Source organism: Dromaius novaehollandiae, chromosome 1 (assembly GCF_036370855.1).
Source record: "Dromaius novaehollandiae isolate bDroNov1 chromosome 1, bDroNov1.hap1, whole genome shotgun sequence".
Lineage (NCBI taxonomy): Eukaryota > Metazoa > Chordata > Aves > Casuariiformes > Dromaiidae > Dromaius > Dromaius novaehollandiae.
The window spans coordinates 21,678,378-21,702,698 of NC_088098.1; the positions used below are offsets into that span (position 1 = coordinate 21,678,378).

Sequence of the window (24,321 nt, forward strand, 5' to 3'; positions counted from 1 at the left end):
AAAATGTCCCCTGAAGTAGACACATGTATAGTGTGCCAATCCACATTAAGACCAATCCATATTAGAGTTTCTAGGTTCTCAGATTTTCACCAAAAGTTTCCTAAGTAGCTAATTTCTACCACAGTCCATTCCCTGAGGCACTGTCAGTTTGACTAAACTGGTGATCACCATCAAAGCCCATTCTGGATTCACAAACTATTCAGCCCTTTCCTCAGTCTCCCAAGGCATCTATCTAGCTGGCATGCTCCAAGCGACACTGGGCCAACAGCACTGCAATGAAACCAAAGCCCTGCAGCCACATGTTTCCATTCAAGAACATGGGATGTGGACTCCAACTACTAAAATACAACATCTTTGCAGCATCAGGCAGTAGAACTGGGGACCATGCATCAAACTCCTTCCTCAGCCAAAAAAAAAAAAAAAATCCTATCCCACATTTTCCACTTCCCAGGAGAAGGCCTGAAGTACCAGGCTACAGATTTTTTAAGATGGAAGGGGAATGAACTCTCTTCACCCACTCCACCAACAACACTATGACATGGTGGGGCTAAATACTCAAGGGTCATTGGTCCAGAAGAAGATAAGGAATTGGAAGTTTGATTTTGTAGCCCAGTAGTTGAAGTATTTAGCAGAGAAAGGGCAGGGATCAAAACAAACAGGGTGACATAGACATCTTCCTGCCTATCAGTGAATCTCATTCTGAAGCAAATAACTCCACCCTCCTGCTGCTTAGATGACTAACCTTTAATTGTGAACTTCAGGCACGATCTTTATTCCTTTTAAGATCTGGCCGTCAGTCATCAGTGCTTTCACAATGGGATATGCTAAACCTTTGCGCACTGTCAAAGTCCATACAGCAAGTTACTGCAAAGTATCTGTCACATTTCAGATTTGCACCTTAAATTATATAGCTTCCTTGGGCACACAAGACCTAAATCATAGTCTAATTCTTCTGCAGTTTTTGTCCAGTCTTTTTGTTCTCATTTGACTTAGGCCTCAGTCCCACAAGCAGATCCACACTGGCAGCCAACTATTGAGATCACAGAATGTATATGTGGCTATAAAACACTTCATATACCATTAAACTATTTATATAAATAGGTCATATTTCTGAGGCAAATTAAAAGTTCATTATTATTAAAGCAATTAAAACATTTAATTTCTATCAATAATTAAATATGAAAAATTATGAATTGTTTTGTGTTTGCTACTCAAATGCTATGGCTAGTGTTTGCTACGTGGCATTTAGCTCCAAATAGCAACACATGCATCAAGAGATTTCTGATGCAATTGCATGACTATTGACTGAAGTCTGTATCAAAAGACAATGTCTAATTTCTATATTGTCAAACAAGGAACTCAGAATTCTGGTAAAAAATAATAATATTCAGGAAAATGAGTGATGAAAACTTCACCTAGGTTATGTAAATTCTAAACCAACCAGCTACTTTTTTAAAGCATTTTTTCTATTTCTTTTTCTAGATTAATATTCCTTGTCCTCACCTATATGCACTGAATACCACAGGATATGTGTCACAGTCATAATTCAGTGTTCCCATTCTTTGAGGACCTATGTATGACTTGTCCCTAACCAGAGTAGGTGTGGATGACTAACATAGTTCTTGATTGCAATGCATGGAAAGTCTGGCAGAAGACTGTGATGGTTAAAGGGAAGGTACAAGGCTGGGTTGGAGATGCCCAGATGAGCAAGGACAAGCTTATGCTGCAGCCCAAGTACTGAATCTATATCTCTCAGTATAATTTTGAAGATATGAAAGGATTAGTCTCATTCGTGAATGACTTGCATGACATATACACAGAGATTTCCATCTGAAGAAGCTGATCAAAAAACCCTGCAAGTGAATTATATGATTCTTCTCCATCAATTCTAAGATCTGGAATAACAGATTAGAAGCAGGTGAAAGTTCAGGGGTGGAATAACAAGGCAAAAACATTATGTAAATGAAAGTTGCTGAGAGAATGCCGAGACAGCTTATTGCAAATGCAACTGCGAACTCTTTTTTTTAATAATTCTTGTTGGTTGTAGGCAGCAATAATCTTTCCCTTCATCAGAATCACCTTTATCTTGGAATAAAACCCAGAATCTCATGTTTCCAGTGCAGCCTATTCCCCTGTGGGAAAACATCAAATCTAGAAGATTCAGTTTGTGGAGTTTCCATGGAATTGTTCCTGCAAGATAAAGGAGTTTTGGGCTTCACAGAAAATACTGCCAACCAGTTGCCTAAGCCTGTAGGTCACAGGAGATCAGCTGAAAATGAGCTATATTGCCTCCTTATCTTAACTAATGTCCTGGCACACCATCGTTCTGATGAATAATTCCTTGCCTGGTGATTGTCCTTCAAGCTCTTACTCTGTGGAGACTTGCCATGAAGACTTGTATTAAGCAGTAAGACTCCCCTTATTCCTATAATCTCTCAGCTTGTCCAGGTTCTTGCATTTCCTTCCTTCCCTAGTTTACTAATGATCTGTCTTTTGCCTGAGAATCTTACTCTCCCTAATGGGGATAAGCAGGAAAAAAGCAAGTGGACCAGAGAGTAACATCATCTTTCCTGTCTATCCTGGACCTTGCATAGAAAGAATAATATGGTCTTGAGAAGCCAAGTCAGAGAGAAAACCTCTTCACCAGAGTTGTATATGCCACACCAGGGTGTAGAGCTTCTGGAGCATTGCAAGTCTTCTGCATGGCCATCCTGGCCTCAATTAGGGATCCACAAAACCTGAGGATGCACTGTGCACACTGCTCCACAGGCTGGAAAACTATATTCCATGGCCACATCGGGAATGTCAGTAAGTGGAGCCTGAAGAGCACTCTCCTTGCCAGCCCTTGTACTGTTGTCCTGGAATATTACTGCCATCCCACCAAAGTGAAATATTGAGGGACGTTCTGAGGCACTCATGACACTAACGCTCAGCCTTCCATCAAGAAGAGATTTTGTTGACAATTGTCTCCTTCTTAGCTGAGTAGAATGACTGAGCTGAGTGTCCCACTTCTTAGTTGAGCAGAATTTAATTAAAATGCATTTCATCAGAACATTTGGTCACTGTTCTGGTAACCCTGAGCTTAGAGACACAGACTTTCTGCAGTCAGAGGAGGAAGCAAGGGAGCTTTACTCCTTGCCCTTGCCTGCTCAGCATTCCTGTGTCATTTGACTTGATTGCAGCTGTGTTTCTGCATAAACTCATCCCTTCAGATTAGGTATGACAAGTCCCTGTTCTATAACAAATAGAGCACATTTAAAGATATAAGGCATAATCTTGCCTTTAATTGGTATGTAATTTAATTTGGTATTAGGACAAAGTGTTAGTTGCATAAAATAAATTTTGCAGCTACACATACCATAATGGTTCTCTTGTTAATGCTGCTGCTGGTGATTGCTAAAAATTTGGCAGTTGTGTGTCTCCAGATGTTCTAGTTAAATGGTCATATAGGACAGAGAGTTTCCATCCTCTATCTTGTACTGTTTTATAGTTCTCATCCATGTACACACTGGGGATTTGATGGGGTATAAATAAATAATATCTTACTTTATTTTGATGGGTTTTGAAAACAAAATGTTTCTTTACAGAAATTGCTGGAAACAAAGTGACATCAGCAGTACAGTGTTTTCTTTTCTGTATCTGGCCAGGACTGAAATGGTGGTAGCTGACACTGAAAACAAATTTACAAATTTTCAGCTCTGTTGGTCTAATGAGTGCTTAAGGGATACCTTGTGAGGGAGCCAAGGAAGGAAGAACTTGCACTCAAGAAAGGCGATTAGTGTTGTGGATTCCTGTGAAGCATTAACCTGACAGCCATGCACAAGTCAACAATATTCTGGTCTCTCCTCTCTGCTGGGGGTATTGTTTCAAAGAGGGTCATCGCTCTGCAAGCCTGGCATCTACTTACATTGTTTAAAAATCCTATAAGGTCCCCATTAGAATAATGGGTCCTGACACATATTTCCTAATTTGCTGTATGATTTAACTACTGTGGACAACTGTAATCATACTCCAACTGCTGCTTCAGAAAGAAGTTTTTTTTTTTTCCTTAAATTGCTCCATTGATCTAAGATGTAATCTGCATCTATGATGGTATAAACAACATGTACTGTGGGATGACAGCATTAATATTTTATTAAGATCTCCTTGTACTGCCTGCTACATGAGCTGTGGAATGTAAAACAACCTTAATTTAATCCGTTTTATGAAAAATCTGAAGTGGATTTACAAACAAACTTTAAGAAACATTATATCTACATAAGCTGCATATCTGCGAAAGGTTTTGGCTTTTCAATTGCAGTTTTGCTGCCCTGCATAGATTTTAAAGGATGCTTACTGCCACATTGAAATCTGGTCAGTTATTTTCAAGAAAAGCAGACAACTTGGTTTGAGTGATTACATTTGCCAGCCTTTAAGGCTTGACAATCACATTGCTTATTTTTACAGAATGTTTTTCTCCTGAGCATCCATATGTTGCAGTTTCACTCAAAAAAAGAGGAAACTGAGAACGGAAATACACTGACATCTCTCTGTGGAAGTGCACAGGGTTAGTTCAATACATCTAACATAACTGGTGAAATATGCTACGCAGGGGAGAAGACCTACAGGGGGAGATCCAGTGTTTATATGTTAAGTGCCTTGCTCTCTTTACTGACTATGTTGAATGGAAGTGCTTTTCAGAAGGCAGTCCAATCTGTTGAACTCAATTGGTTCTCTCCTAATGGTGATGGGAAGAGGTTCACCAATAACATAGTGCTGCCTTTCTGCACAAGTGGTTAGAGCACTGTGAGGAAGCAGTGACTTCAGTTCTTGGCTTTATTCTTCCTGAAGCAATTATACTAAGATATGAGGAAAAGGCCTAACCAGTAAATGAAACTTTCTGAAAAGGATGGGCTGCTGTGGCTCCTGCATAGCAAGATACCTCAGGTCACAAGGCGACATAAAGGACCCTGACTTTCACTTAGTGCTTATAGCATTTAGTGGAGAGGAAGGAGGGAGAGGGAAGAATCTGGTCTCTGCTTCTAGGACTGTTTTTTGCTATTTTTCAGAGATAATCTAATTTGAGAGGCACAGAAGCTGCATCTGGAACCTCAATTCCAGTGAGCTGTGCTAATTTGCAATAAAATTGCACCACACTCAAGGAAGAAGAAAGGAACTGTAGGATACAGTCACAGTCCATATATGAGCCTGCGACTTTGGAGCTTGGTGTGTAAGATGGAGCATGCAGATATGTAAAAAGAAAACTGAAAATCTTTCAAACGGACTTTTTGATGGAAAAATATTGTTTGACTGTATTTTTTTATTTCAGTTCAACTAAATAATAGCAGTGGATGCTTTCTTTGAAAATTATAAAAACCAAGTGATATTTGAGCCTGATGGACATGATGCCCTTATGCAGATACAGTCAGCCCTGCTCCTCATACACACCAGCATTTATGTGCTCTGCCTCCAGACAAAAGCCAGTGATTTCTGACAGCAAGTATAGCCACTTTATGGGTTATAGAAAGATGTCATAGGGGAGAGAAAAGATGCTTGGGAATTGACAGCAGCATTTTTTTTCCTGACTGCATCTCTGTCTTTAAATCAGCCAGGTGCATAAGCCAGTAAATAAATTGCAGTGTCTTCAGCTCCTGGCAGTCCTCAAGGGACTGCCTAGCCAGAATCAGCTCCTAAATGGGTGTATTATTATACCTTAGGTTAAAAGAGCACCTACTTAAATGTACTGCTATAACATACCAGTTTATTATAAAAGCATGCAGAAAACACACAATTATGTGATCATTCTGAGCTGCTCAGCAAACAGAAGGTGGTTTGTGTTTTAAAAGAACACATACAAAAGGGTGATGAGGATATGCAGGTGCAAGCCTGACATTTAAAAAATGTGATTATGACTGTTTTTTCTACATCTGCTGTTGCTAGATTGATTTTGTTTGTAACTATTCAATCCTTGGGTATATATTCCAGCTCCATTATGCAGTATCATTATGACACACAAAAGAAACCTAACATTACACACCCGGGGACACAGATTCATCACAGAACATGGTGCAGTCACCTCTAGGAATGTTACAAGGAGCTCATCAGCTAGGCAGAGAGCAAAAAAAGCATGAAGGAAACTGATTCACCAAAGACAAGTGTGCTAGCACCAATGCACTACATAGCTTGAAGAAAGCTGCGGAGGTGTCGTGGCAGGCTTGCAAAGCTGATTTCTCATACTCTCACATTAATATAAATCATGGATGCTAGGACAAATACAAAGAGTCCACTAGTACTCATTAGTTGGCCAAACGGGTGATACAGCTTGGCTGCATTGCTATGCAAAGCCAGTGGAAGGCATGATGAAATGGCAGGTGGTCCCAGTCCACACTGTGCCCATAAATATAGTGGAAGCTAAAAGCAATACAAATTCAGAACATAAGACCCTAGGGCTGCTCTGACAGGAAAGTCAGTAGGTTCCAATTACTGAAAATCCAGCTGGTTGGAAGTTCTCAGCAGCATGAGGAAGAAAGTGCTCATAGCCCTCAGTTCTCTACTGTAGAAAGCTTTTGCCTCAGACAGAAGTAATGAGCTAGCATTACTGCAGTCTTGCAGTAGTCCAAGAGGCAGAAAACGAAATCAATTTAATCTCAAATTGTCTGCAATAAGTGTCCAAAGAAGAGCAAAAAGCTTTTTAACACCCACGTAAGCCAAATGAGTTTGAGTTTCAAAATCTGCAACATGACCTGAACAGAGTATGGGATCTAAAAACTTTGGAGGAATAAAGGATTGAAAAAGCCACACTGAACTGCAAGCATAGAGTCACAAAAAATCTGCCTTGTTAAATCTTATTTGTAGGCATAAATCAGCCAAGCCCTGGAAATAAGTTTGTGTGGCTTAAGAAGTTACTACCCTTACACAGAAGCTTCTGCCACCTCAGATATAACGCTGTCCTCCTTTTTTTCCACTCAAAGTAAATCATATTAGTTTAAATAACTTTGATAACATTGTATTAACTCAATACATATTTTGTTATGTGATGACTTGGTGACAAGAGCTTGCCCAGGAAACACTTGCCCTAGACGGAAAGTGAGTTGATAAAATAAAAGCTACCTCAGTCTTTCATGTTCCAGCTCCAAAACGAGGACGTATTCGAGCTTTCAGAGAAAGACTGTCAACATTTTTCAAAAAAGCTATGCATTTTTTCTGGGTTTCCTTATAAAGAATATATTTGTCTCTGGAATGCTCCCTACGTCCCTCCTCTCAATCTCAAACTTCAAGCTGGGGAAATAACCTAGCATAGAAAATCACTCTCTTAGCTAAATGGTTGATGACTGACAGAATAGTAAACAACTGAAAGTTCAGGCAACTTTAGGAATAGGTGATCTATAGACCACATATACTAGGCACTATTTGAAAGGTGATTAAACAGGTTTTTAAGTGGCCCTAACATCACAGATGTGTAAGGATGAAAGGTCATCTGTTTTTTTTTCCTTCATCACAATATCAACTATAATTACACTATCTTTCACAAATCTTTGTGTTTGCTGTGTAAAAAAAAAAAATCTTAAGTGAAAAGGATTCCAAAGTCTTCCTTAGTAACCTGGTCCTGAGTTCAGCTATTCTCATTGTTAATATTCCCTATGATTGCACCTAAATCTTCTCTTGCAAATTAAGCTGTAAGCTGATTCGGCCTTGTAACTTCAGTGGAATGGAGAACAATTGATCACTGTCTCCTTTATAACAACTTTTAAATAATTGAAGACTATTATTATAACTCTTCTTTCTAAACAAACAGTTCCTTCAGTTTTTCCAAGGAGTTCAGACTTTCTTAGATTTCTACCTGCTTCTTCTCTGGACCCTTTCTCAGTTTGTCACCGTCTTGTCTTCAAGTGTGAGGCCCAACAATGAACAGAAAAGTACAGCTGAGACCTTCCTAGTGACAAGTAGAGCAGAATAATTGCCTTCCATGTCTTACATACAACAGTCCTGTTAATTTACCCCAGAATGGGGGTGACAGCAGCATATCATTAATTCAGATTCAATTATAGCTAACTGCCATATAGGTGCCTAACCAGGCAGCCCCCAGTTTGCATCCATTGCTTGGTTTCCTTACACAATTGGAGTATTTTGTACTCATTATTATAATTGTATCGATAAAATCTATTTGATTGACTTCAGACCATTTCTCCCATTCACCAAGCTCATTCTGAATTTCAATTCTATTCTCCAAAATTCTTGCAACTTCCAGCTTGTTGTCCTCCATGAATTTGTAAATCCCAGATATTGAACAATACTTCATCCAGGAAGAAATTTTGTCTTGATAGGTTCTATTGAATTGTTTTATACTTCCACATAACTGTGAACTGTGTAAAAATCTCCACTTTTCTTGGTTGCATAGAAAAAGTTACTCATGTGGACTAATTTGGATCTGGTATTATGACAGATTGAAACAATGGCTTTTCAAAGTGTAAGCTGCCTCATTCATCTTAGTGAAATATTAAATATGAAGTCTCAGGACAATTAAATGTCAATATCAATTTTCCCTGATGATCAGCTTTGTAGAATCAAGCTAATATGCTGATAATTTTTCTTTTAATGTCAAATAAAGAAGCGCCTGCACAGGGACAGGTAATTACTTACTGAATTACCAAAATTTCCAAGTTTTCTCATTTCAATTTTTCCAATCATTTCATAATTTTTGCACTTTGAAAGCAGAATGAAGGTTCACAATGCATTTCTGAGTACTTCTGATACCTATTCCATGACTGCTAAAATCCATACATTTAGATTTTGTTTATTAACATACTCCATTGCTAATGAGACATAAATTGATTTTAGCCATAAGGTAATAGTTCAAGTAAGTCAAGGGATACCTTTCCATTAACTTCAATTGGCTTTAGCTCACTCTGCTAGACAAAATTTTGAAATCTGAAAAAAGGTAATTAGTCGCAGTTGTAAAATTTAGCAACTTCACAGCATAATTTAAATATTATTTATACTGAAATATATAAAGTTGAGATTTACTTGTGTGTGATAGCATGCTACTAACAGAGCTGCTAACAAGGTATTTAATATTCATACAAGAATTTATTTGAAGACTATAATAATCATTGAAAGTTCCTACTGCTTGGACAGGAAATAAACTTTGGACATAAGAAATATTCTGTGTAGGATACAGAGCACTTTATAACTTCCCTATATTGATTCATGCTCATAAAGTCAATCTGGTTAGAGCAAGGCTGAATTTCCCCACAGAAGATGAATGAAAACATAGTTAACTGTTTAGGTATCCAGGTTCTTCTATCTTGGAAAAAAAAAAAACCCACCACCACCAACAAAGGATAACTATAGAAGCTTTTGAAAAATTAGAAATTGTGCTGGATAGATCAGTAAATATCCAAAATTGTTACCACAGTACCTAACAAATCAATGTTTTCATTTGTTTAGTAAATATTAGAAAAGGAGAAAACAGTAAGTAGTATTAAAAGGAAGGAACGAGGGGTGTGTGGGGAGGAACTCCTGAGTGACTGGAACAGAACTTACTGGTAACTTAATATTTGGAACAGAGGCATTTATTCATGTTTATGTTTGAAATTGTTTATGAACTGAATGAAATCTTGAAGGGAAAACTGTACAACTCATTTACATGAGATTTTCAAATTAGTTTTATAATCTATTGGTATTTTTAAAAGGATCATGCTGTTTCAGCTGCAAATGTATGTACAGATAGCTAGCTATAAAGCTGATGTTAAAAAAAAAAAAAAAGCTTTCCTATGGCTGGCTGCAAGATGCATTAAATTTGTACTTACTTTCACACCAGGAAACTATATCAAATAAATTGTTTTTTGTTAAAGATAATATTTCAGATTGAATAATCAATTATAAGGAATCAGATAACATCTTCAAACCTTCTTAAGGAAGGTAGTGAAGGAATACAGCACAGTGTGCATATCATTGTTCTTCAGCATTTGTATTTATTGATTGATCAGTTGAGTTGACAAGTTCACCAGCAGGCTTATGTATGTATCATGTAACACATCTATATCTATATCAACACACTCACAAAGGGAGGGACAACGAAAGAGACTATTCTGAACTGATGGATGGCTTTCAGACGGCACCAAATTGGGGCCAACTCTATATAAAATGTGCACCAATATGCATCTTTCGTTATGTTCTATTTAACTGTGATACAGTAGGTAAATGGCTTCCATCTTAATATGTTCCTGCAAATGTGCAGTTGATTTGTTGGCTTTTGTGAATTCTCGCAAGCGTTCCAGCAGAAAGCACCATGGTAACCACACTGAAGAGTGTCCGTGACATTTAGGAAAACGCAGCAGGGAGAGACTGAGTGCAAGATAGTCAAGGAAACACTCAGCTGGCTCTTTCTCCATTAGTTTCTTGGGAGGAGAAAGAGTTTCTCCTGGAAACACAGGAGACAAAGTAACAAATTGGCAATTATTTCATGCATCCATTAATGAATGTCAGGGAGAAGCAGGCAACAAAACACTAAACAACCATTTGATCTGTGGAAAGAGAAGAATTTTGTCATGCAAAAAGGAAACAGAAATATTGGAACAAATAAGACAATTTGACAAAAACTGTCAAATGGAAAGGGTAAGAAGATTGATCTAGAGAAAGGGATGGCATAAGAAGACATAGGGAGTCATCCCGAAAAGCTCTTTTTAGAGCTTTTCCACAGCCTCTCTAGATACAATGAAGAATTTCAAAGGGAACTTCAGTAAGTCATCAAAACACTGCAGTAAATTATCACCTGTTCCTTTTATGCTGAGGAGGATGAATATTGTTATTTACTTGAACAGATGCACACGGTACGGTCACATTAGAACTGACAGATGTACAGTTCCCTCCTCATTATTTCAAATGTGTTGGTAAAGATTAGTTATGGTAAGACACTGTTGTTCTATTAAAAGCAGGTACTTATAGTTGAATAAAATGTATGGTTGCATTATTTAAGTATGTGCTCCTTCCGCAATAAAACATGTTACACAGCATCTGTTCTGCTTTGTGCTTGTCTCCTTTAAACTGTCTTGGGTATTCTGAAAGCAGCTAAAATACAGATTAAAGAAGTAACGAGCTAATGCTCCTTTTTAGCTATGACATTACTTGAGATTTCAAGGCACTATTCACACATATCACAGCTCCTACCATAAAGTTAGCTTTCATAAAGATGTTTTCAAATTAAAAAAGAAAAAAAACCTTTGTGCTTATAATTTTTCACTAAACAGCACTCCAGCCATAGGTATTTGCTTTCATGAAAACTGTCAGGAAAAAATATAGATGGAAAAAAAGAAACCATCATGTATATATAGAAAGTGGTCAAAACATGTGAAAACAGACAAAAAATCCACTATATTCTGAAATAGTAGCACAGAATTTATGAACTGCTGACCCATGGGTTCCAAAATACTCCAGCAATAGGGTTTTCTTTTTTCAATTTTTCCTTTTCAGGTAACCAAGCAGGGTAATTCAAGGTGGGCTTTTTGTTGTCTGCTTGCTTTTTATCATTAGCAAAACTAATATAATTAGCAAAACTAACTCAGCAAAAATAATTATTGTCAGTCTGTGGCCATCTGCCCATGCCCTGAATTGACTCCTGGCATAGCTAGGAAACATCTGAAGTTTGAAAAATTTCTCAGTCCTTACATATCAGTAATTCTTCTTTCCCTTTTCCAGCATTTAATACACTGTCTCTCTCTTTGCTTTTCCATTTTTAATATCTTCATTTCCTTAACTGCCTTTTAAAAATTTCTCTAGTTAACACAGTTTTCATCAGATAAAGATCACTGACAGGGAAGGCACTGACAGAGAAACACCACATTCAGGGGGAAAACAGCTTAGCTCTGACATGCAGAATCTATAATAAAGGATGGAAGAAGACAGTCAGTTGTTTCTGTGGCTCCTAAAATAGGATTAGTGCCAGGCAATATCAGATCAAGCCATAGTTTAATTTCTCATAAAGAAAGCTCCTGCAAGAGAGCAAAAGGAGGCCCGCACAGGAAGGATAGGGAGTTTGTTGCAAACACAACTGTTAAAGCATAGCAGGAACCAGCTAAATCACCCTGCAGCTAGATGCCCTGGCCTGGCTTGTTAGCAAAAAGGACTTTATGCACCTTTCACAGCTAGATGAGGTGATTGGCTGAGAACCGAACTTCTGCAATTCTGGCAACCAAATGATGGAAGGAACAGCTTGGCTGACAAATCCACGCAGTGCATATGGCCACAGCCAGTGCCCAGCAGACTCTGCGGCAGGAAAACAGTTTCAGACTTTAGTAGCTTTCAGCTGGACTCTATACAAAAAGATCACTTTGAATGGGGAAGAGTGGTCTCATACAAACCAAAATGGTAAAACAGGGCAAAGGGAAGTGAAGCTGTGAAATTCAAGTACAGATATAAAGATACAGAGCCGTCATTTGTAATCACATACTTCCTTTGGGATATATACAGTTTTTAGTCATGCCCCACTATTTCTTCAGGGCAGAATTGAAAGCTTGTCACCCTGGCAGAGAAACAGGGCACAACCTTCTTCAGAAAAACTTCTTAGAATGGATCTTCCCATTGGAAATAAGCTGTATAATTCTCCTGAATAATTCAGGTTTCTTAGAAGTTTGCTCATGTGCCAGTACAAGTCACGACACTACACCTAAACTGTCTGTATATAAATAAACACCCCAGATAATCATCCCTCAGAGACTCCTGACAGAAAGTATTCTGTGTACAAATAAAAATTATTCACGGCCCTTGCTAATTTATCCTGCTTTGTCGTGAATCAGTACCACCTGCAGGAAGCCTGCAGATCAAACTAGCTATTGCTGATACTTAGACAACCACACAGCCTACATAACAGTGAACAGGTGGAAAGAAACAAAACAGTTGTGCTATTGCTTCACAAGGGAGCACAGAGTCCAGTCACCTAGCTACCAGGTGCTGGTTCTGAATGTACAGCTGAAGAGAAGTAGTAGCTTATTTTTGCCTCTGAAACAAGAAGGTGACATTCTTCATATACAACAGGGCAGACCAGTGGAAATGAAAGTGCCATTTCTACAAATTAATTTTAGAAAGGTCAGTATTTTTCAGTGATTTAGTTTTTTCAGCAAATGCTGATTCATCCAAAACAAAACTGCTGTTGGGTCTCTTTCATGGGAAAAAAACTCACATTATAACATTTGAAAATTAAATTCCAAAATACATTATTCCAGAATGGAAATGGATTTTTAAAGTTCATTTACAGCAATTTGCAGAAACTTAGCATTCAAAATTTAGGAATTGAACTATTATGCCTCAGAGTGAAATGTTCCAAATGGACCAGCTTTGGAAAACAAATCTATTTTCCTTCCAAGTTCATAAAACTTGGAAGTGCCTATTATTTTGTTCAGTGTCTATTATCAAAACCCACTCCAACCCACTCAGCCACTGTTCCTCCTCCTCTCTGCTTAGCTCCAAGTCCAGCATGCTGAAAGATACCAAGCGCACATTCCTCACTCAGCTTGCAGCAGTTGTGATTTTATGGGCACCTAAGCCTACCTGGGAACTTTCTGCTGCCAAAAGGGGAGACCACACTCCTCCAGGCTCCTCCTCTGGATCCTTTCTCTTACTCTCCATGTTTCTTTTCTCATGCTCCTATCCAAGCACAGTTGCCTTTCTCTTAAGTTGGCCCTGAATTTGGTAGAGCTGCCTTAATCGTTATCGACCCACGGAAGAATGATCTAGAAGGGTTTTCTACTGAATTAGTGTGTTGCAGCAAGTCATGAATGGCTTCAGTGGGTGCTAGTTCAAGGTAACCAGTGGAAAGGCATTGTCAGGGAAAATGATCCTTTTTCAGTGTTAGCGAGCTGTTAGAAGGGTTTCTTGCATCTTCTGGGAATACATGAGTTGATGATTGCCTTAAGAGAATTTTCAAGGCTTGGATACCAGTCTGTACCATTGGATGTTAAATTCGCGAGTAAATTACAAAGACTTACTGCCCTTAGTTCACCTGGTCTGTATTCATGCAAACTGGGCATGATGAAATGAATGGTATTTGAGTACAGTAGAAAAAAACTCTGAAGACTATTATAAATACAGTAGAATAGTAGTATAACTAGAGTAGAATACCAATTTGAGTAAAAATGTTCAAAACCAGGTCCTAAACAAATAGGCTGTAGCAAGTGAATAAAACAAGGCCTTCTTTGAACATAAGCAGGGGCAGACCTTATTTTCTGGGCTCTAAATTTCACAGATCCATAAATCAACTTGATACGGTGGTGATGATGATCTCAAAGTAATCATCTGTGCATTGCTCAAGTACATACCCTTCCCACCGTAGCACAGATTGAACGTGCTCATAAATGAGAAATCATTCAGTGGTATATGTATGATGATAGATTTATGATTCTTTTGAAGGGCAAAGATGCTTAACTAGAGGCTGCAGTCTTCTGTGAGATATCCTCTATCTGCTTTTTGCCATTTATTTTGGTGTATTCCCAAAGACAGTAGTCCTAAAAGAGCTTTTAATTTCAAATCACATTTACTTAATTGGTAGACTCTACATCTTTCTGACCCTTGGGTCACACCTTTTCCTATCAAACAGCAATTTCACACTTTGTACAAAAGCCTCATGCTTTGACTCTCTGCCTCTCATAAACAGACCCTGCCACATCTGAATAATCCAATCAGTGTTTGGAATGAGATGATGTACTGTTTCTGAACACAACCTCACAGGTTCCTTTTTTTTATGAAAGGGAAAAATGTGAGAAGGAATAGACCTTATCAGTGCTGGAAACTCTGGCAGACAGATCTCTGAAATCTTTATTGTGAATTGTAAAATGATAAAAAAGGGATATGATTTTATCTGTTAGGAACCCAATATGAACATCAACATGCCATTCTTCATAACTGTGTAAAGGCATCCAACTTTAAAAGGTCCATGAATATGAGGTCCAACTGACAATCTATTCAATACATCTATTTCATATCTATTTCATATATTCAGTTTTCCACACAGCTTACCCTAAAAATGTTGACTGAATCAAAGCTAAATAAATTGCACTTTGCTGATATCAGCCTACTAATGTTCAAAGATCAACTCTCCTATGATTCAAAAGAAGGAAGGCAGCTGATGCTTAAAATAGACTCTTCTGAACCATAGAATTTCATATGAATTCAGAGGCCTGAATATAAATATACTGAATAGCTTTCTGGGGTTTTTTTTGAACAACATACTTTGTGTTCTTTATTCAGTACACTGAGATATCTTAAAAGGGGATTTCTCTATGTCCAGCAATGCCAGCATGTAGCTCCCTGCTTGAGGACACCTTGTTTCTTTGGTGTGGGCAGATGCATAACACTGTAATTCCTGTTGCTGAATCATCAGCCTTCCCAAACCCATAATAATGTTATCAGCTTTTTAATTAATGAGTCTGTAAATTTAGTGACAAAAGACTGGAACCATCAGAGACTGTGTGATCTGGGGGAAGTAAACACATATAATGAGCTATCATGCAAGAAATGGTATGACAGCCGCTGAAGCTTAAGGTCTACTGAAAACAGACACCCTCTGCAGAATTACTTTTATATGAGTTAATAAAAGAATGCATGTTATTTTGATTTCATATGCTGTATCTTTTATAGAAGGAACCCCCATAGGGCCCAAGAGCATAAGCTTTTCTTTACTGTTCACAATTGATTATTCATTTATTATTCACAACTGATACAGCACATCACTCATGATTATATTTTGGGATTATAAATCACAAAGTGATTTGTTTCATATGAGGTGATAAAATCAGATCTTCTCACAAAGTTATGTCAATACTGCCATGATAGTTAGCTAGCAGGAAAAAAAATGAACTTAATTTGATATGCATCATCTCCCCAGAGCAGTTTTTTCTGGCCAATGATGCTAAGAGGTTTCATCAGCTTTTGGCCAGGGCTGTCTTGGAGATGCTTCAGTTTGGTCTGGTAGAACTGTTTATTAAATCACAGACAGTTCAGCCAGCAGCTGCTGGCTTCCACCTCTAGCAAACTCCTGCTGGTGCTACCCATGCTCCCACACAGCTGGTCTGTCAGGATTTGGCTCGCTAAATGGCTCCTCTATCAGACTCCACCCTGACCTGTAAAGGATAGGATCCAGACCCTGTGACTCTAGCCTTTAACTCCTTTTGGAGTTAATTCCCTCCCGGAATTGTTTCATATTCTTTTGGAAACAATTCCTTGCCACTGGCCATGCTAAAACTGAGATTCTCTTATACCAGCACTCCAGCATCTAGCTCTTTTCCATGTTCCTTTTGACACAGCTACGCAGTTCTGAAGCATCATATTCAGCATTAAAAGCTTCTCTGCATAGAAGGGACAAGACCAAGGAGGCAGGACCATGCATGTGTGTCCATGTTCACACAAACACTGCAACACAGCTTCTTCTCCACTGCAGTTGCAGGGCAGAAGGCAACACTTGTATGCCTAGTGTTGTGCATCCTTCCAACAGATGACTGCTGAATAGGCAGACAGGGTGAGGATGAGGGGAGAGCCTGAAATTTTCCAGTTTACATGGATCAGATGGTGGGGTAATAGAAAAGGGGTTCCTCTTATAGGATAAATAAAATCAGCTGCCAGTGTCAAAATTGTTTTCTTGAGAAATAGTTCAATTGATTCAGATCCTTACTAACTGAAGTTATTTCTCTAGTTATGTTTTACTTCAGTCTCATAGCACCATCCTAGTACAAAAATGTAGTGATCTACTCTGGAAATTTCTTATTTGATACAGAGAATGAAACCTGCTCAAACTCAGACAGAGTTAGTTTTTTCTAACTCATGGCTGATCAAACTCTGTGGTTGCACTTATAAAACTTCACTGGCACACAGAGGTTAATGTTTCAGGTCTTTCAGTCAACAGTATATAAGACAGAAGAATATAATTGGTGTCTGAGGAAACAATGAACTGAGAAAGTATAGGCCATCTACTCAAAAATGTGCATGTTGATTTACATCTCAAAACCATAAATCCCAGATTGGCACAGTAGTTATACATACTAGTACCTGCTATTGCCAACACTTTTACTCTAAATGTTCTGAGCAGAGCACCAGGAATAAAATAATGAGATTAAAATATATGAAATAAATAAATTAACATAAATGACTGACATCAGAATAAGTATGTCTCAGCCTCTGGACTTTTGTGTCTCTAATATACACCCATGTTAAAATTGCAACTTCACATTCATGAAGACTGCATATTTTTTAAATGAAAGTTGAAACATTCCTGTAATCTTTTTGTGCTGTGAACAAAATACATTGCATTTAAGAAAAATACTATGTATCGCAAGGCCTGTAATACAGGTGCCAGAGCTAGAAACTGAGCACCTGACTTCTATGCAGCCCCTGAAAAGCTTTGAAAATCCATGTCCTTCTGAGATTAGAGCCAGCTGTGATATGAGTCCTCAGGGCACTCAGCTTCTGCTGATACAGCCCAGGAGACTCCCCATGCAGGGCCAGGTGATGAAGAAGGACCAGCAGCAGGGCACTGCAGTGGCAGGGAGCATGCTGCCTAGCAAGACTTCCCTCACATTTGGAGACCCCATGCCCCAGATGCCACTGAGTATCTGGGTCTGGATGGGGAGAAAAGCTTTGCCAACATCAGTAGAGGGCAAGCAATGTGAAGTGAGATGGCCAAATGAAGGTGTTTCACACATTAAGTGAGAGAAGCAACAGGTCTGGATCCTCTAGCTTGCAGAACCTGTGCAGTCGTGCTGTGCTTGGTGGTCCCAGCACGTCTGGGTGTAATGCTCTCCACCTGGGTGGTACAGCTCCAGCAACAAGAAATACCCAGCAAATGTGACCTAAGGCTGTTGTAGCACCTGCACAGGAGGCGCATGTTCTGTGTGGGCTAGGAAAGAGCTCAATCCTTCTGTGATACCCTATGCAAAATCCATTTACTGATTCTTTAAAGAAAACTCATAAATAGCGCTCTCATCGCCTGCAATCCTAGAGGCTTACTCCTGCATTTCTCTAACTGTAATATTAAAAATGGATAGATTTTGAAAAGGAAATATTTTATTGATTGATCTTATGCTTGGATTTTGCAGTACAATGAGTGTAAGTGGGAGATTTCATTATAAATCTCATTTTGAAGGGTTTATGACTTGCCTGTTTCAATTCTCTCTAGGATCAAAACTTGTTAGATGTTTTACCTTGAAGAAATAAAACTGTCTCAAAAATGAGAAATAGAGTGAGAGAAAGAAAAAGAATGGTGTAGCTTTCTTTAAGTTCAGGAACGTATTTTGAATGAAATATATAAAATGTGGAAAGCTGACAGTCCTTATTTCTTCCTATAAATTGGTCTCCTTTGAAACTGAGTAACTTGAATTATTAAAAATGTCAGTACCTATGCACAACCACAGGAAGTCACTTTCTATATTCATAATTCATTCTGAGTAAAATATACATATCATTTGAAGATAAAATTACTTCTTTGGTATGACTGAAACTGGTTTGACTTTTACAGAAGAATCTAGGAGTCAAATTGTGAACATCCCATAGTCATTCTGTAATTAGGAAAAGGTCATGCAGAATTTAAGGGTATATCTTTTTTTACTGATACAAATGACTCAGTGCCAAAATGTCAGATTTTTTAGGATAACTGAGGTGGGACCTGGTGTGAAAAGAATGCTGAGCTGTTCAAAAGCAAAGTGCAGAGGTTCATATGCAGTATACAGATATATCTTATCCACGTACTGTGCTGTGCCTTGCTTCAGCCTTTCTGTCTTGTTTTCAAACTTGCCAGAACTTGCCAGAACTATCCTGGAGTGCATTAGGTAGAGTATTGCCAGTAGGTCAAGGGAGGTGATCCTCCCCCTCTACTCAGCCCTGGTGAGACCACATCTGGAGTGCTGTGTCCAGTTCTGGGCTCCCCAGTACAAGAGAGATATGGAGCTACTGGAGCGAGTCCAGCTGCTTAGATGATGAAGGAACCGAAGCACCTGACATATGAGGAAAGGCTGGGAGAGCTGGGCCTGTTTAGACTGGAGAAGAGAAGACTGAGAGGAGATCTTATCAATGTATACAAATATCTGAAGGGAGGGTGTCAAGAGAATGGGGCCAGACTCTTCAGCGGTGCCCAGTGACAGCATGAGAGGCAACAGGCACAAACTGAAACACAGGAAGTTCTGTCTGAACATGACGAAAAACTACTTTACTGTGAGGGTGACAGAGCACTGGAACAGGTTGTCCAGAGAGGTTGTGGACTCTCCATCCTTGGAGATATTCAAAAGCTGTCTGGATAGGCTCGTGGGCAACATACTTTAGGTGACTCTGCTTGAGCAGCGGGGTAGGACTAGATGATCTCTGGAGGTCCCTTCCAACCTCAACCACTCTGTGACTCTGTAACAGTAATCTTCATATGATAAAAGACTGTCTAACAATATATTGGCTCAGCCTTCCTCAAGTAAATCATGTCTCAGGATTAAGGCCATATGGATGAGGACTTGCTCTTTCCAAAAGTTATATATATAAGAAACAAAAGTAGTCACTCCTGTCGTGCAGTATACAGAGGAATACTTGTTCCTGCAATTTTTCAGAATCTATTTCCTACTTAACATTTCTGCTTTAGCAATGGTTTAGGTATATAGGTTATACATATATAACAGGCTCTTGAAGTTCTAACAATGAACATGAAAATATCAAAACAAAATAAGTTCTTCAATAAGACAATGTTGCCTACCTGTATATGACCAATCAATCTCTTCAACCAATTTCCGTTGTTGTCTATAGTATCCGTACACCAAATCTGCAAAATATTAATGAATTTACAATATCAGAACCAGAAGCCTAACAGGAATAAGAAGTGTAGATGACCCCCGCACACACAAAGAATAAAATAACTATTTTGATTACCAATAAATTACTTATGTCACCCTTGCCTTGGACTTTGAATGATAAATATACATTAAATAAAATGCAATTACCATCATCATTCAGGTCACAAATAAAGTGAACAGAAGAACATAAAATGTGCAGGTTTTTTGTTTTGTTTGTTTGTAATTTGTTATTTAGTTTTTAAATTTTATTTTAAGACTCAACACATATATGCTAGCAGGATGAATGTTCTTTCTGAACTTCATTCCATCCAGGTTTCTTTCTTTATGTTCACATCATGTCTATTTTCTTTTCTTCTTTCCATTTTTCATCACAACCATATTTTCCTTTGTAAAATTAATACAACTAGAACCAGACATCCCACTTGAAGAAACCATCTTCTGTACTGTCCTTCAAAAAGAGCCAGTTGGGGCTATTTTAAATTCAGTGGTCAAGACATTTTTTAATATATGTAAATTGGGTATACTGGTTTTATGAGACTGTCATATCTTGGGGCATAATCTTAAGAAGCATTAAGAAGTTCTAAGGAAGCACAATATAACCTGTTTCAGAAATAACTGCATATGAACGTGTTTAGCATACATACAGATTATCTCCTTGAGAAAATTCCACAGAATTCTTTTCATATTCTGCAGTAAATATGATTTCATGAAACAGTCCATAGCATTCATTTCCTTTTTCCTTTAAATGTTTTTCTCCTCCCCTCCCTCTCCGTGCCAAAAATACCCTTGCAACACTTACACAACATTCATTCATAACGAAGATTTTTGCAGTAAGATCAAACCTTTTATGCGAGTAGTGTAACTGAAGGCAGTGGCAAAGGGATTTGTATGTACTAGCATTGTCTTTGGACCATATTTTCAGTCAATGCACATTGTTCCTCTTTCTTTAATTAATTATGTAAAAGAAAGTTGTTTAAGTTCTGATTCACAGGTGTTAGCTGCTGTCTCCAGTTTCCTCCTTTATCCGTTGTCCTCCTAATTGTTACTTCAAACAATCAGTCCAGCATTCATATGCTAACTAAGCAGGGTTTGGGCGTGAGAGCGTCCCACCACTTTTTAAATTCCACATGGAGGTCCGACAGACAAGGAGTGATAGCTTCAATGAACAAGAAAAAAAGGGGCAAGGTTCACTTTTTTGGTGCATTACACACGTATAGACCCAGTAAATCTTACGGAAAGCCTGTATAAATGCCAGAAGACTTTGGGAGTGCATACACCTTCTTTACTCCGCTATTCACCTATTGTGTCCGCACAGTCTGTTCACAGCACACTCACAGACTTGTGCATTCTCACATTTGCAGTGATTGCCAGTGGTTTTGGTATTGCCTCTTTCCATTCAAAATATGTGGCAAAAGGGGGGAAAAAGAAAGCAAACTTCATGTGCAGATGGAAGTGATTGAAGAATCATAGCTATCAAAGGAAAAGTTGTGCATTTGTGTGTGAGTGTATGGGCACAAGTCAAGGCAGCAATTCTTCCCCTGAACTACTGGTGTAACATTGCAGCCACGCATTGTATAAAGTGTTGTCACATAAATGCTCAGTGTTGACCAACTGACAATGCAGAGACAAGATGTAAGGAAATTATTTTCTTTTCAAGTCAACAAAATGACATCCATTTTGCTCTTGGTATACAGTAGATACCTGTTTTAAATAGTGTATTTACATGCCTTACATTTAATTTAAACAATAATAGTGATAATGTGAGAGTCTTCACAAAAGAGGAAGAAAAACTGCAAATTTGCCTTTTAGCAGAAAAATACATCAGGCTTGGGCTTTTAAAACTATCAGCTTGACAGCCAGCATCACCCTTGTGACACTGACTGTCTTCAGCCATTGCCTAAAATAGTTTTAATTCTATTGGTTAAGGAGATGCTTTATGAAGCAAAAAAAAATCCTTCATCTTCTCTTGTGCTTCCAGGCTTTCAGGACGCTGGTGAACATGTTTCCATAGATTGTTGATTTATTCATAGAACAAGGCAGTTCAGTTGCAGGATCATGTGTTAACTGATTGTATGGTTATATTTCTATGCAAGTCAAGGAGATGTGCAAGATATCATTAAATGCTTTTTGTCCCCTTTTCCTATCCTCTTTCAAAGCCAGAGTCTTCTGTATGAGGCTGTGAGACCTGTTTCCTTTTATATTCTGTCCAGCTAGTACACACTCCAGCCCCAGAGGCCCATAAGGTTAGGAAAAATGGCAACAAAAACTCTGCTGTTCGTAAGAGTCAGCTGGACTGACTTATTTATTGCTGACCTTCTCTCATGTTCCACTCTACAGTCATGGGAAGAAAATGGAGAAGAGAGGTTTCTGGTTAAAGCACAGTGCTGGGAGTAATCAGATCTTGTAGGTATTTTTTCCATTAAAAATATATAAATAACCACATTCTCTTCCTCCTGACATATTCCTTTTGTGAATGAAAGAAACATCCAGGTCCTCAATATGTATTTATTCATATGCAAAAGTAAAACAAAATTAATACTTCTCAAGATTAAAATAAAGAAATGTCTGTGAGTGACAGCCTCTTATTCGGCACTCTGTACCAGGTTAAATGAGTCAAAGGAGTGGAAATGTGATCTTAAGTCTCTGAATTTTGTCAGGGAAAATCCTCTGACAGATGCTAAGGCAACAAGCCTCAATATCCACCAGAGACTCCTCTCTAATAAAAAGGGTGTTCTGAGGACAGTGCCTTAGACACAAGGCATGTTTGGGGATGATACACTCAACATGCTGCATTGGTAGGCAGGATTACAGCTCAGGTGTAATCTGGGAGTGCAATGCATACCAGGCTGTTGTAATTTTACCAGGCCTTTACGCTTGTCTGCTGCGCCACTGTGGTGTCAGGGATATCAGTTGCTAGAACCAAGAGGCCAAAAGGACAATTGAAAGCCAGTTTAGCCTCCTGTCAGCCTAAACTATGCTCTGATGATACGTACAATGCTTTTTCCATAATCATTGTGTCTTTATTTTAGCTCCTTCCAGTGGTAGGAAGATCACAGGACCCATCTCTCTATCTTTCATCCATATTATGATGGCATAACTTTATTTCCTTAATGGAAATAATTCTTGATTCATACTGATGGAGAAAAGAGAAGATTCAGACCACAACCTGCTAACAGCCTAGAAATTCTCATTGAGAAGTATCTGTAAATCCCTTTGAGGCGATGAGCTACATTGGTGTGAATAGGGTTCTACAGATTCATTTATTTTGGTAGTGTTATCTGTTATCTATAAAATCCTTAAGAATACCAAAATGATTTAATAGCTCACCTCTACCTTCTCATATATTCTTTTTCCTGAAAGTCAATGCATCTTTAAGTCTTTTGTCAAGATGGGTCTGAGAATTCTAACAGCCTCAGAGAAATGTAAAAGCTTTTTTTTAAAAAAAACAACAACACACAGTTCCTTCTGTGTAGGCTTATTTCACGCATCAATACATGTCAGGATACATATAGAATCAGTTCTATTCATTATGCTGGAGTATAGGTTGCTCATTCCAATACAGACTGAGAAAACGGAGTGAGACTTTCCCTAAACCAAATATAATGCCAAAGCAAAACTCTTCTTACAATTTGACAATTGCCAGGTTTATTTGCTAATAGTGTGCATTTACTAATAAAAAAGTGTTTGTATCTAACAAAAAAAAAAATGATTGGGTTAATTTAAAAGCACATATCACTGAGCACCAGTAAAGAATGCCATGAATTAAAAGAATAAACCCTATGGTATCAGCTAAGGTTTATAAATCACATTTGAACATAATTTTCTAGTGCATTTGTATATGAAAAATGCAACTAGGACTTTAATTTGCCTAATAGACACTCCACCTCTGGCATTTGACATGCCTATGGCTTACAGAGGCCCCTAAATCCCGATGCAGTCAGTGGAAAGAGGGAAGAATCGCAAGATACTGCGGAGTATAATGCAATTTGCTTAAGTTGGCTGCTGACACATTCACTGTTACTACAGGGAAAGTAGTAGGAAATGTTAGGTGTCTCCTTCCATCCATGATCCCGTATCCCTAGCCATCATCTGAAGATGGAGCACAACAGTTTGATAGACTTCCACTTCTCAGACACCCATTAGAGGCCAGCTCTAGCATCAACTACGTTAACGCTGAGAATTTATGTAGCATTCAGGTGCCTGCTCACCGAAACCTAGATGGCAACGGAGCTTTTAGGTTAGAGACTGGCGCTTGTCTTTTCAGAATGGATATTTCTCAACATGCATGGGTGACTGAAATTAAGGCCCTGTGAAGCTTTCGGGCCAAATACAAAGATATCTCAATAATTTAGGTACCTACAGAATTAGATAACTCAGGAACACAGGATGACTAGCTTGCTATTAAGGACATCAAATGGATTTTAGGTATCTAAAGCCAAATACAGAAGTGACTTAGGAAGACTGTAATCTTTCCAAAGATGCTATATTATTGTCCCATGTACATACTGAAGAATGTATGAAAAAGCAACTA

General features: G+C 38.4%; 1 protein-coding gene across 6 annotated transcripts in view; it reads right to left on the reverse strand.

The window, feature by feature from the left end:
- PTPRZ1 (protein tyrosine phosphatase receptor type Z1) overlaps positions 1-24,321 on the reverse strand; it is a 136,225-nt gene that overhangs the window by 77,363 nt on the left and 34,541 nt on the right. For all 6 annotated transcript variants that reach the window (XM_026112988.2, XM_026112986.2, XM_026112985.2 and 3 more), the window contains exon 2: positions 19,694-19,759. In XM_026112988.2, the coding sequence (XP_025968773.2) occupies positions 19,694-19,759 (66 nt within the window). The remainder of the gene's footprint in view (positions 1-19,693; positions 19,760-24,321) is intronic.